General features: G+C 44.4%; 1 protein-coding gene across 1 annotated transcript; it reads left to right on the top strand.

The window, feature by feature from the left end:
- Positions 1-11,203: 11,203 nt before the first annotated feature.
- On the top strand, positions 11,204-12,364 carry LOC136526131 (WRKY transcription factor 22-like). Its single transcript, XM_066518897.1, has 2 exons — positions 11,204-11,556; positions 11,689-12,364. The coding sequence occupies exons 1-2, from the start codon at positions 11,204-11,206 to the stop codon at positions 12,362-12,364; spliced, it is 1,029 nt and encodes a 342-aa protein (XP_066374994.1).
- Positions 12,365-12,615: the final 251 nt, after the last annotated feature.

The following is a 12,615-nucleotide window of genomic DNA, read 5'->3' as shown; positions in this document are numbered from 1 at the left end:
AGAAGTCCGAGAAGCATTGCACAATCTGTGAAGTCCGAGAACATTTCTTTTTTGTTTTGAGGAATCGAGATCTGGATAAGAACATTTGAACTGTAACCGGAACATTTGTAATGTTTAATATTGATGGACCTGACGTCTACGTAGCGTATATAAAGCGTAACCAAATTCCACAAAAAAATATAAATTAAAATCAATTATAAATCAAAAAAATGCGAATGGGCCATCACTGCCGGTTAGCAACGAATCGGCAGTATTGTGTAACCATCACTGCCGGTTATCAAGAAACCGACAGTGTTGGATTTCTCAACACTGCCCGCTTGAGCCACGAACTGACAGTGTTGTCTTGCTCAACACTGCCGGCTTGAGCCATGAACCGACAGTGTTTTTTTGCTCAACACTGCCGGCTTGAGCAATGAACTGACAGTGTTTTCTTGCTCAACACTGTCGGCTTGAGCAATGAACCGACAATGTTGGATTTCTCAACACTACCGGCTTGAGCCATGAACCGACAGTGTTGGATTTCTCAACACTGTCGGCTTGAGCCATGAACCGATAGTGTAGGCTTGCTCAACACTGTTGGCTTGAGCCAAGAACCGACACTCTTGAAGCAACCATCACTATCAGTTGGGACTACAAACCGGCAGTGTTGTTCAACTAGACACTATCGGGTGGACCCCGGAACCGACACTGTTTCCTGTAGATCAGTGTCAGTTTTTAAGAACCGACAGTGATGTCAACCCCACATCACTGCTGGTATGCCACTATCGGTTCAAAATCTAGCAATGAAGGGGGTTTTTGAATCGGCAGTGATGTCTAGACTAGTGGCAGTGCTGAATTAGTAAGCGATCCTAATAACATATTATTTTCTAATCACACATACCACTTTCTAATGTTTCTCCCTTTAATGTTGCTCAGTGTCCGAAGAAGACATATCGGTGGGACGCTGGTCCCATTCAAGGTTGTCGAAATGGAGGGGAAGTACCTGTCACAGCCGACGGGAAACAATGAATGCAGGTTTTATGTAATGTGGGCAATGCTTCGCTACATCGGTGGGAAATCGGAAGAAGCCGATAAGTTGGTGTGTATAATCCCCATTTCATTTATGTCTGTTAATAACTCAACAAAATGATTTACTGTTCCTCTTTGGATATCATCTATTTTGAATGATAGCACAAGAAATATAACCACCAAAGGCTGTTAGACATAGAGATCGTCGCACTGCAATCGGAGCTCACAAAGTTCATCTTAGCCGAGGTATTGGAAAAAGATAGAGTATTTTCCATTACACAATCGTGAGGTACATGGACCAGTATGGCCCAGAGCGGCTCGCCAGATTATTGTAAGAAGTCCAAGAAGCATTGCACAATCTGTGAAGTCCGAGAACATTTCTTTTTTATTTTGAGGGATTGAGATCTAGATAAGAACATTTGAACTATAACCGTAACATTTGTAATGTTTAATATTGATGGACCTGTCGTCTACATAGCGTATATAAAGTGAAACTCGATTCCACAAAAAAATATAAATTAAAATCAGTTATAAAACAATAAAATGCGAATGGACCATCACTGCCGGTTAGCAACGAACCGGCAGTATTATCGTAACCATCACTGCCGGTTATCAACAAACTGATAGTGTTGGATTTCTCAACACTGTTGGCTTGAGCCATGAACCGATAGTGCTGTCTTGCTCAACACTGCCAGCTTGAGCCATGAACAGACAGTGTTTTCTTGCTCAACACTGCCAGCTAGAGCAATGAACCGATAGTGTTTTCTTGCTCAACACTGCCAGCTTGAGCAATGAACCGACAATGTTGGATTTCTCAACACTGCCGGCTTGAGCCATGAACCGACAGTGTTGGATTTCTCAACACTGCTGGCTTAAGCCATGAACCGACAGTGTACGCTTGCTCAACACTGTTGGCTTGAGCCAAGAACCGACACTCTTGAAGCAACCATCACTGTCGGTTGGGACTACAAACCGGCAGTGTTGTTCAACTAGACACTGTCGGGTGGAGCTAGGAACCGACACTGTTTCCTATAGATCAGTGTCTGTTTTTAAGAACCGACAGTGATGTAAACCCCACATCACTGCCGGTATGCCACTGTCGGTTCAAAATCCGGCAATGAAGGGGGTTTTTGAACTGACAGTGATGTCCAGAGTGGGGGCAGTGCTGAATTAGTAAGCGATCCTAATAACATATTATTTTCTAATCACACATACCGCTTTCTAATGTTTCTCCCTATAATGTTGCTCAGTGTCCAAAGAAGACATATCGGTGGGACGTCGGTCCCATTCAAGGTTGTCAAAATGGAGGGGAAGTACCTATCACTGCTGGCGGGAAACAATGAATATGGGTTTTATGTAATGTGGGAAATGCTTCGCTACAACGGCGGGAAATCGGAAGAAGCCAATAATTTGGTATGTATAATCCCCATTTCATTTATGTCTATTAATAATTCAACAAAATGATTTACTGTTCCTCTTTGGATATCATCTATTTTGAACGACAGCGCAAGAAATATAACCATCAAAGGCTGTTAGACATGGAGATCGTCGCACTGCAATCGGAGCTCGCAAAGTTCATCTTAGCCGAGGTATTGGAAAAAGATGGAGTATTTTCCATTGCACAATCCATGAGGTACAAGGACCAGTATGGCCCAGAACGGCTTGCCAGATTATTGTAAGAAGTCCGAGAAGCATTGCACAATCTGTGAAGTCCGAGAACATTTCTTTTTTGTTTTGAGCGATCAAGATCTGGATAAGAACATTTGAACTATAACCGTAACATTTGTAATGTTTAATATTGTGGACCTATCATATATGTAGCGTGTATAAAGCCAAACCCGATTCCACGAAAAAATATAAATTAAAATCAATTATAAAATAATAAAATGCGAAAGGGCCATCACTGCCGGTTAGCAACGAACCGGCAGTATTGTCATAACCATCACTGCCTGTTATCAACAAACCAACAGTGTTGGATTTCTCAACACTGTCGGCTTGAGCCATGAACCAATAGTGTTGTCTCACTCAACACTGGCGGCTTGAGCCATGAACCGACAGTGTTTTCTTGCTCAACACTGCCGGCTTGAGCAATGAACCGATAGTGTTTTCTTGCTCAACACTCCTGGCTTGAGCAATAAACCGACAGTGTTGGATTTCTCAACACTGTCGGCTTGAGCCATGAACCGACAGTGCTGGATTTCACAACACTGTTGGCTTGAGCCACGAACCGACAGTGTAGGCTTGCTCAACACTGTTGGCTTGAGCCAAGAACCGACACTCTTGAAGCAACCATCACTGTCGGTTTGGACTACAAACCGGCAGTGTTGTTCAACTAGACATGTCGGGTGGAGCCAGGAACCAACACTGTTTCCTGTAGATCAGTGTCGGTTTTTAAAAGCCGACAGTGATGCCAACCCCACATCACTGCCGGTATGCCACTATCGGTTCAAAATCCGGCAATGAAGGGGGTTTTTGAACCGGCAGTGATGTCCAGACTGGTGGCAGTGCTGAATTAGTAAGCGATCCTAATAACATATTATTTTCTAATCACACATACCGCTTTCTAATGTTTCTCCCTTTAATGTTGCTCAGTGTCTGAAGAAGACATATCGGTGGGACGTTGGTCCCATTCAAGGTTGTCGAAATGGAGGGGAAGTACCTATCACAGCCGGTGGGAAACAATGAATGTGGGTTTTATGTAATGTGGGCAATGCTTCGTTACAACGGCGGGAAATCAGAATAAGCCGATAATTGGGTATGTATAATCCCCGTTTCATTTATGTCTATTAATAATTCAACAAAATGATTTACTGTTCCTCTTTGGATATCATCTATTTTGAACGACAGCGCAAGAAATATAACCATCAAAGGCTGTTAGACATGGAGATCGTCGCACTACAATCGGAGCTCGCAAAATTCATCTTAACCGAGGTATTGGAAAAAGATGGAGTATTTTCCATTGCACAATCCGTGAGGTACAAGGACCAGTATGGCCTAGAGCAGCTCGCCAGATTATTGTAAGAAGTCCGAGAAGCATTGCACAATCTGTAAAGTCCGAGAACATTTCCTTTTTGTTTTGAGGGATCGAGATCTGGATAAGAACATTTGAACTATAACCGTAACATTTTTAATGTTTAATATTGATGGACCTGTCGTCTACGTAGCATATATAAAGCGAAACCCGATTCCACGAAAAAATATAAATTAAAAATTAATTATAAAACAATAAAATGCGAATGGGCCATCACTGCCGGTTAGTAACGAACTGACAGTATTGTCGTAACCATCACTGCCGGTTATCAACAAACCGACAGTGTTGGATTTCTCAACACTGCCGGCTTGAGCCATAAACTGACAGTGTTGTCTTGCTCAATACTGCCGGCTTGAGCCATGAACCGACAGTGTTTTCTTGCTCAACACTGTCGGCTTGAGCAATGAACCGACAGTGTTTTCTTGCTCAACACTGTCGGCTTGAGCAATGAACCGACAGTGTTGGATTTCTCAACATTGCCGGCTTCAGCCATGAACCGACAGTGTTGGATTTCTCAACACTATTGGCTTGAGCCATGAACCGTCAGTGTAGGCTTGCTCAACACTATTAGCTTGAGCCAAGAACCGACACTCTTGAAGCAACCATCACTGTCGGTTGGTACTATAAACCGGCAGTGTTGTTCAACTAGACACTGTCGGGTGGAGCCAGGAACCGACACTGTTTCCTGTAGATCAGTGTCGGTTTTTAAGAACTGACTGTGATGTCAACCCCACATCACTGCCGATATGCCACCGTCGGTTCAAAATCCGGCAATGAAGGGGGTTTTTGAACCGACAGTGATGTCCAGATCAGGGTAGTGCACTGATCCTCGAGAGAACATTTGAACCAGTTTATTCCTGGTGAAACAGTGTTTAATTTCACCATTATTTGATCGCATCAGGCCCTCGTTTGATTGTGTTTGTTACGAGTTGTTTGGTTTATGCATGTTCTTTTCCTTGTGAATTAATTATTTTTTCCTGTACCAGACGTTAGGCTGTATGTATATTTATGCGGTGGTGTATATTAACGTTTTAATATGGGCTGATAGCCGATATATGGTATTAGTATGGGCTGGACCCGTGTATTATGATATTTAATACTCGCAAAGTATATTCTGGCATGCGTGGTATAATATTCCAGATATTCGCGTGCGTGTGGATATAATATATTCTTTCGGGTATGCATATGTATGTATGCAGGATCTCGGAGGCTGGCGAAGCCCGCAAGTCTGCCGCTCATTGTAGACTCAGTTGGGTTGGTCCTACACGGTACTCACCATATTTATCTCGAGCCTACGATACGGAACAAGACATCTTAGATTTTTCCTAATATTCTCTAGTCATGGCACACCTCGACGAGCTACCATCGTCTCCCCAGACAGTTCCACCTGAAGGGAACACTTCTCTACAGTAACATGGTTCTCTCGGACTCCTCTCTCCGGCTAAGACGAGAACAAAAACATGCACAGTGTTTCTCCTATAGGGTCCTTAGCATAGTGGCTCATCTCATGTGACCAAACCAAAGAATGGTAGGGAATCTCTAGGACAAGCTTACTCCATATACGCAGACAGGATTACATATGGCTTTCCCTTTTGGGAGGCCCCGAACACACGGACCAAAAGAGTTGGCTTTCCTCAAGACAATCGAGGCACCTGCTCCTGCTCGGGACTACTGGTGTTACAAGGTGGGAGTGGAAACAAGGACTCAAGCTCTCGCTGGCTCTGGCTACTACTCTCCGGTCTTCCTCCTGATGTTGGCCGATGCCTTCCTTCATCTTCAGTGAGGCCCTTTATAGGAGTGTCGTGAGCTTTATTGTTGGACACGTCAGGGACAGCCGGTGAGCTCCAGCGACGCCAACGCACCGCTGTCTTTCATGATCTCCAGCCTGTCAAGCAAACTGAGTTAGATAAAATGGAGGGCCTAACAAGCACTACCTCTAGGTAGTCTTGCAAGCCTAGGGTGAACAACAACATAACCTAGTGATCAATAGTAAAGCAACTATGGTTGACACTAGAAATGTAAAACATGCTAAACGTACAAGCACCCTAGCACAAGAACTACTTGCTCTACACTAAGAAATGTAACAACATGAATCTAAAGCTCAAGTGTAGATAGAATGAAGAACACAAGAGGATAAACACAAGATATATATCCCCATGGTTCGATGGCTTATTGGCCACCTACATTCTCGCTGATCTTAGTCCAAGGAACTCAACGCTCCTCTACTATATCAGCGATGCCTCAAGATTGGCTCTAACGTGAGCACAAGTGTATGAGCCACGATGGAGAGGTACTCCAACAACCCCGTATCTACTATATTGTTGCTCTTGGCTTCTCCTACGGGGGAATGAGCACAAGAGCCCCTCACAATTGAACTCCAGAGCACCTCACAATCGACAATTGGGTGCTTCATGGACCCACAACTGATCCAAGCCATTTAGATGGCGACAACCACAAAGAGTAATAACAAATCCATAGCCATGATGATCTCTACTACCACAAGATGCTAACTCGCAAAGCAAATGCATTAGATCAACACTAATCTCACCTAAATGCAATCTCAACTAAGAAAATGTGAGTGGAGGTTTCTTGAGCTCTAATGTGTGTGCAAGTCACTAAGGAGTGCCAAGAGTGCTTACATATCCAAGTGCGCCACCTATTTATAAGCCCACTCAAGAAACTAGGTATTACCCTCTTTGCAGGCTTTTTGCATACTCACAAGAGACCTTCCCAACGGTCACTGACATATGTCAGAACTAGTCGTTAGATTTCTCTAAGCTCTGGTTAGTCTTCTCTGGTGATCATTGGACAAATCCGGTGCCAACTCAGCATCGCTTCCGCATAGAAACTACCATCTATGGACTAAACTTTGATGAGCTCTCCGGTGACCCCACCGGAAGTTCCTGGTGCATTTTAAAAAGTTATTTAGAAGGTTTTTAGGCCCTCGAAAATTCCTATGTGTTGTCACTACATAAATTCTCGCCACATGTCCACCCAAGCTCCATTGGTGTCAACTCCTATGACCACCAGAAGATAAGGTGACTCATTGTGCATGGTTTTGTTATCTAAGCTGGCCACTGATGACCACCAGACTTTTCTGATGCCTCTGAAAGCAGTTAGAGTGACAATCGAACTGTTCTGATTAGATTTTGTGGGCTGAGGATTGAAAACAAATGATAGCCACACGGTTTATGTGATGCTGGATCTCTTATGCTGTAAAGAGATGCTATGCCACTATATATCAGTTATAAAAGGACAAGCTCTAGCTGTTAAAAGTACATACATGCATGCGGCATACATCATCAGTTATAGAAGTAAGGGTTAATCATAAAATGGTTGGTACGGGATTTTTTTTCTATATTTTAGTAATTAGTGAACATAAAAAATGGTTGTGAAACCTATTGAAAATAATAAAATTTTATGTTTGGCTAAAAATTCAGAAACGGTCGAAAATGGTATCATTGTGTAGAAAACGAAAATGGTTGGTACTGTACTTTTGTCCTGATCACTTTTACCCAAGTAATCATGAAAAACTAGAATTTTAATCATGTCTTTAATTAAAGTATTGTGAAATTTAATAAATTTATAGAAAAGAATATTAATATTTATAAAACTAAAAGCTGTGTTATAAAAAATATATTGGATGTTTAAATCTTGTTGTACTTATTTGGTATCGCAAATACTAATATCTTTTATATGAACTTAGTCAAACTAAAAACCGTTTGATTTAATACTATTTTAAAATTATATATTTTTGCGGACCAGAGGGGTAGTTGATTGCATGGGTTATGGCCGTACACATAAGTACGGGAATCGCGTCAAGATATTTTTCTAAAGTTCCTACTTTGTTGTTTATCATGATGTCCACAGCCCCTGCCTTTTCTTAATCTCATGCTGTCAGCCAGTTCTATATATATAAGCCACTTAATGGTCCATCAGAAGGGTAAAAAATGCTTAATTTGGAGACTAATGGTGGCCATTGGACCTATAGCCTCTTCAAAACATCGAAAGCCACATATAGACAAAAGCTATAGTACGTAGATGGCACCGTAACCGCACATAGCTGAGTCTACACCAAGTTCATAAACTCATATGTTTTTTTATATGCTCAAATTAAACATGTGTCACTATCAATGTTTGGTTGACTAATATTATTGATTTGAGGAAGCCCGGCCAAGGCACAGAAAGGAAACTGCTTCATTATTTGGTGTTTCGTTTGACTCAGCTTTCGTTGCCCTGAAGCAAACATTTTCAAATGATGGTGAACATTAAATCTATCCAGGATCTATTGAGGATCAGATAAAACTTGCACGATACACTCAATCTGCTGCGTGCACTGGCTGGTGTGCCAGGAACGGATGTATTCCTGTTATATGGACTGTGCGTATACAACATGTTGAAGATAGTGGCAGTGTTGTCAGCAAGGAAATTGGAATCGTTTATAGACGACATGCGATCTGCTTGGTGTACGCTAGTTTGATGGCAAAGCATGGGCGGGTGAAGTTGACCTGTGAACAATATAATGAAATGCTTCGACAGTAAAAACTGTGTGAACAATAGCCAAGGCCTTAGTGTTTGAAATCGTACTTAGTTATTATTCACATGAAACTATGATATTTCAATATGATTTGTATTAATCAACAGCCCACCCTATGATATTGCTTCACATTTATGTAAAGTAGTATGGCTTCACCTATTATTTGGCTATTGGTTCAACCTTAGCTAGTGAGCAAGTTTAGACAAGTATGTCATCAAGAACTCCTTCCACACATTCCCAAAACATCCCAAAACCACACATACCTTCTTCTCCACTCTCCTTCGTAAGAATCAATCGGCATGCTAGGGTTATGAAACATAGCATCCCATATCTAGCGGAGTGTTACAGGTTTTAGAAGCGCAAGAGGTCAACTCTGGCCCCTTCACTCTGTCACCTACGTCCTAGCGGATGTGACACTGTCCATAACTAACATTTGTTGACCACCACCTAGGAGCTTGTGGCATGTATGAGAGAAGTCCTATGAACTCGTTAAGCTGACTAGAGTGACTCAGGCGGGACATCTCCAACAGGAAAACTCAAGTTTTCGTGCCCACTACAAGCACCAACCTTGAAACGTGCCCACATAGAGCGTTCTTCTCAAAGAACTCCTCACACACTCGTACTCATCAAAGGTACCCTTAGAAATTGCTCACGTCACACTTTTCTGACTTGACATCATCCGTAGAATAAGGATCTGTTTGGTTGATGTCTTCAAAAAGCTACCTAGGCTAGGCAGGCCTGCTAGGCGTCTGATTTTGCATGTCTCGACTACGACTAGGATTTGTTGTTTGGCGGCCATTTGCCTACCAAGCCTCCAACTAAATAGGCCCTAAGTCACACCATTCTTCCTAGTGATTTACACCCTTACCATGCACCAAAGATGCACACTAGAGGTCTCTCAGCGACATATATATACAACCATATCTGATTATCCAAGTGTCTAATCCACAAACACAATCAAACTACGTACACTACACAATCATCATATCACACGGTCCATGGTCTATTATAATAGAATATAAATATCATGTGTATGTAAGTAAAGCGTGCCAAGCTTAATAGCGGGTATTCTAGGTTGATAAAGGTTACGGAAAGATATAAGGTCAAACAAGTTTTGTCATGCATGCCAATTCACAAGATATAACAAAAGTGAGTGCTAGAAACGTCTAGTTGCAAGCCAAACAGGATTCTACAAGTGGGTGGGATATGACACCTTCATTATCATGGAGGTCATCACCCAAGTTCTCCATGTACGCAGGGTCTATTGGGTTAGGGTTTAGGGTTTAGGGTGATGACGTCAATGACAAATACATATGCCAAGCGAAGGTGAAGTCATGTCATGGACTAGATCAAAACTTGGGTCCTAGTCCACGGGTTGGATCCAGTGCATGATGAACTACCATTTGGCACACCATGCATGGACCGTCCCCTTGGTTCTTGATGAGCCATGTGTCTATGAACCGAAATCATGTGGTTGATCCTTGGGGTCCCGAGTTCAGGGAAAGTTAGCGTGTGGTGGATAGTGCTTATGCGCCTCTGCAAGGCCAAAAGAAGAGGTGGGGTGCGAAGCAGGCTCAGATTAGCTTTACATATGCTATTTTTCTATATGTGTGTTGCGACTAACTCAATATATAGCACCTATATATAATAATATATGTCTATTTGATATTAGTTCCACTATCCAATAAATCCTACTGATACTGGTTAGGTCATTCGTTCTAGGCTCTTGGTAGATGGGGAAACGCAAGGCCGCACATATATGTAGCCTTAAACATTATATTGCACTAGTAGAGAAACGACTTTTGGTTCGCACCTTTAGTCTCGGTTGTATTGGGGTTCGGGACTAATATGAGCATTAGTCCGGTTCTAAATTTTACAGGCACCAAAGACCCTTTTATCCCGGTTGATAACACCAACCGGAAACAAAAAGGCACCCTTTAGTCTCAGTTGGTGCAGTTGAGTTGGTAAGGAAGTTACGCGTGAGGCAAAGGGTCTTGGGTACGAATCTCACGCCACCGCAAGAGAGGTCTTTTAGGATTTAAACTATTTTTTTAGTTTCGAAGATGGGCTTTAGTCTCGGTTGCGGGACCCTGGATTAAAGTGCCGACCTTTAGTCCGGATCCGTAATCCTGGTTGGAAAACCGGGACTAAAAGCCGGTTCCCAACCGAGATTGAAACCGACCAGTATACTAGGGTTGACCATTGATTTCTCGCTACTCCCCTCGGCTGCAAACACCAATCTTGATGCTATATTTCTAGACACCATCTCATGCTCACATCAATCTTGACGCAAGGTGAATGTCCGAGATAGCTCGTGCGGGTACAAGGGCATAAAAAAATCCATTCTCCTGGTACAATGTCTCTTTGGATCTCAACCCTGACTCCATTAAAAAAGAAAAATCCATTTATCTTGCTACCACCCTTGATTTGATTTGTTCTCTCTCCACCTCTTTGACATTTTCAACCCAAAACGCACGCCAGCAAAGGCGCCACCCCGTTTATCCTTTTTAAGTTGGTTCCAGTTGTCGTACTGTCCGTACAACCCAACCACCCACTCCGACCCCAAGCAAGTCAACGTCCGCTAGCTCTCTCGTCCTCCATCGGCTACGAACTGAAGAAGCTGGGCTATGGAGGGCGATCTGCGTTGGTGCTGTGGTAGCAGCAGCAACGACTGGGACCTACACGCCGTGGTGCGCTTCGCTAGCTGCAGTGGTGGCAGCCGCGTCACCTCGCCGCGGGCCTCGGACGAATCTTTCTCCTGCCTGCCTCTGCCGCCGCAGTCACAGAAGGACGAGCTGACGGACGCCGCAGCGTTGCAGCAGCCCCGGATCGGCCCTGCCGTCGACGACTTCTGCCTGCAGCAGGCCTTCTTCGCCGCGCCGCAACCAAGAAACGAAGCGCCGCCCCAGCAGCCGCCGGCCAAACCACGAACTTCCTACCACAATAACGGCGTTGGCGGACCGACACGATCGAAGAGAAAGTATGTATCAGCTGTACGCCCATCCAAATCTCTATTTTCGATTATTTCCTCGCAAAATACTAGTATCTGGGTCTGGGAACGACTGCAGCACTTAGATAGACATAGGCTGATCTCACGCGCCTGTATTCGTAGGAAGAAGAAGAGCCAGGTGAGCAACAAGGAGGTGAAGCGGGTGCCCGTGGGCGCGTCTCCGGACCCCTGGGCGTGGCGCAAGTACGGGCAGAAGCCGATCAAGGGGTCGCCGTACCCGCGCGGCTACTACCGGTGCAGCACCGACAAGGACTGCAGGGCGCGGAAGCAGGTGGAGCGCTGCCGCACCGACCCCTCCACTCTCATCGTCTGCTACACCGGCGAGCACAGCCACCCAGTCCCACTCCATCGCAACGCCCTCGCTGGCACCACGCGCAACAAGCCGCAGCCAGCACCGTCCACCTCCCCAGCCGACCAGCCTCCAGCTGCGTCGCCGATCGACACTACTACTACTACGATGCTTTGTCCGTCCGTGGGAGTGGAGTACAAGGAGGAGGAGGAGGTCAACACTGTCGCCGCCAGTCTGCTGCTCGAGGATCCGGAGATGGAGGGAGAGGAAGACGTGCTGTTATTCCTCAAGCCTGCTCCGGATGCGGACAATGGCACTGGCAGAGGCTCGGCGAAAGTCATGCCACTCTCGAAGCTCCACGAGCTTCCACTTCCAGCAATGACGAGCAGCAGCAGAACGAGCGATGGATCAGGGGCGGCTCCAGCGGCCATGAACGCCCACGAGAAGTGGGAGGCTGCAGCGGTGGTGGCGGCGACGAACTGGGGCTGACTTGTGCTGCTGCTGGCCTGCTGCATACATCGATTTCGAAGCACACTGCGTACCGCACAGGAGCACACACAATGCTGTTAATCTTGGCTTATGCGGCAGAATGCAGAATCATGATGAACTCTAGTCAGCATCAGAAGTGTCACTTTTACTGGTGACGTAGTTAAGTGCTTTTAGCTAGTTTTTGTTAAGTGCATGTATAATGTATAATTATAGAATAATCAACCTAAAAAAATATTTTTAGACTTTTGTAT

The sequence above is a fragment of the Miscanthus floridulus genome, chromosome 19 (assembly GCF_019320115.1).
Source record: "Miscanthus floridulus cultivar M001 chromosome 19, ASM1932011v1, whole genome shotgun sequence".
Lineage (NCBI taxonomy): Eukaryota > Viridiplantae > Streptophyta > Magnoliopsida > Poales > Poaceae > Miscanthus > Miscanthus floridulus.
This window is presented reverse-complemented; position numbering and strand designations above follow the sequence as displayed.

Coding starts and splice junctions, on each gene's coding strand:
- LOC136526131 (XM_066518897.1), top strand. CDS start 11,204: ATGGAGGGCGATCTGCGTTGGTGCTGTGGTAGCAGCAGCAACGACTGG. Junction 11,557..11,688: donor CCGACACGATCGAAGAGAAA/GTATGTATCAGC, acceptor CTGTATTCGTAG/GAAGAAGAAGAGCCAGGTGA.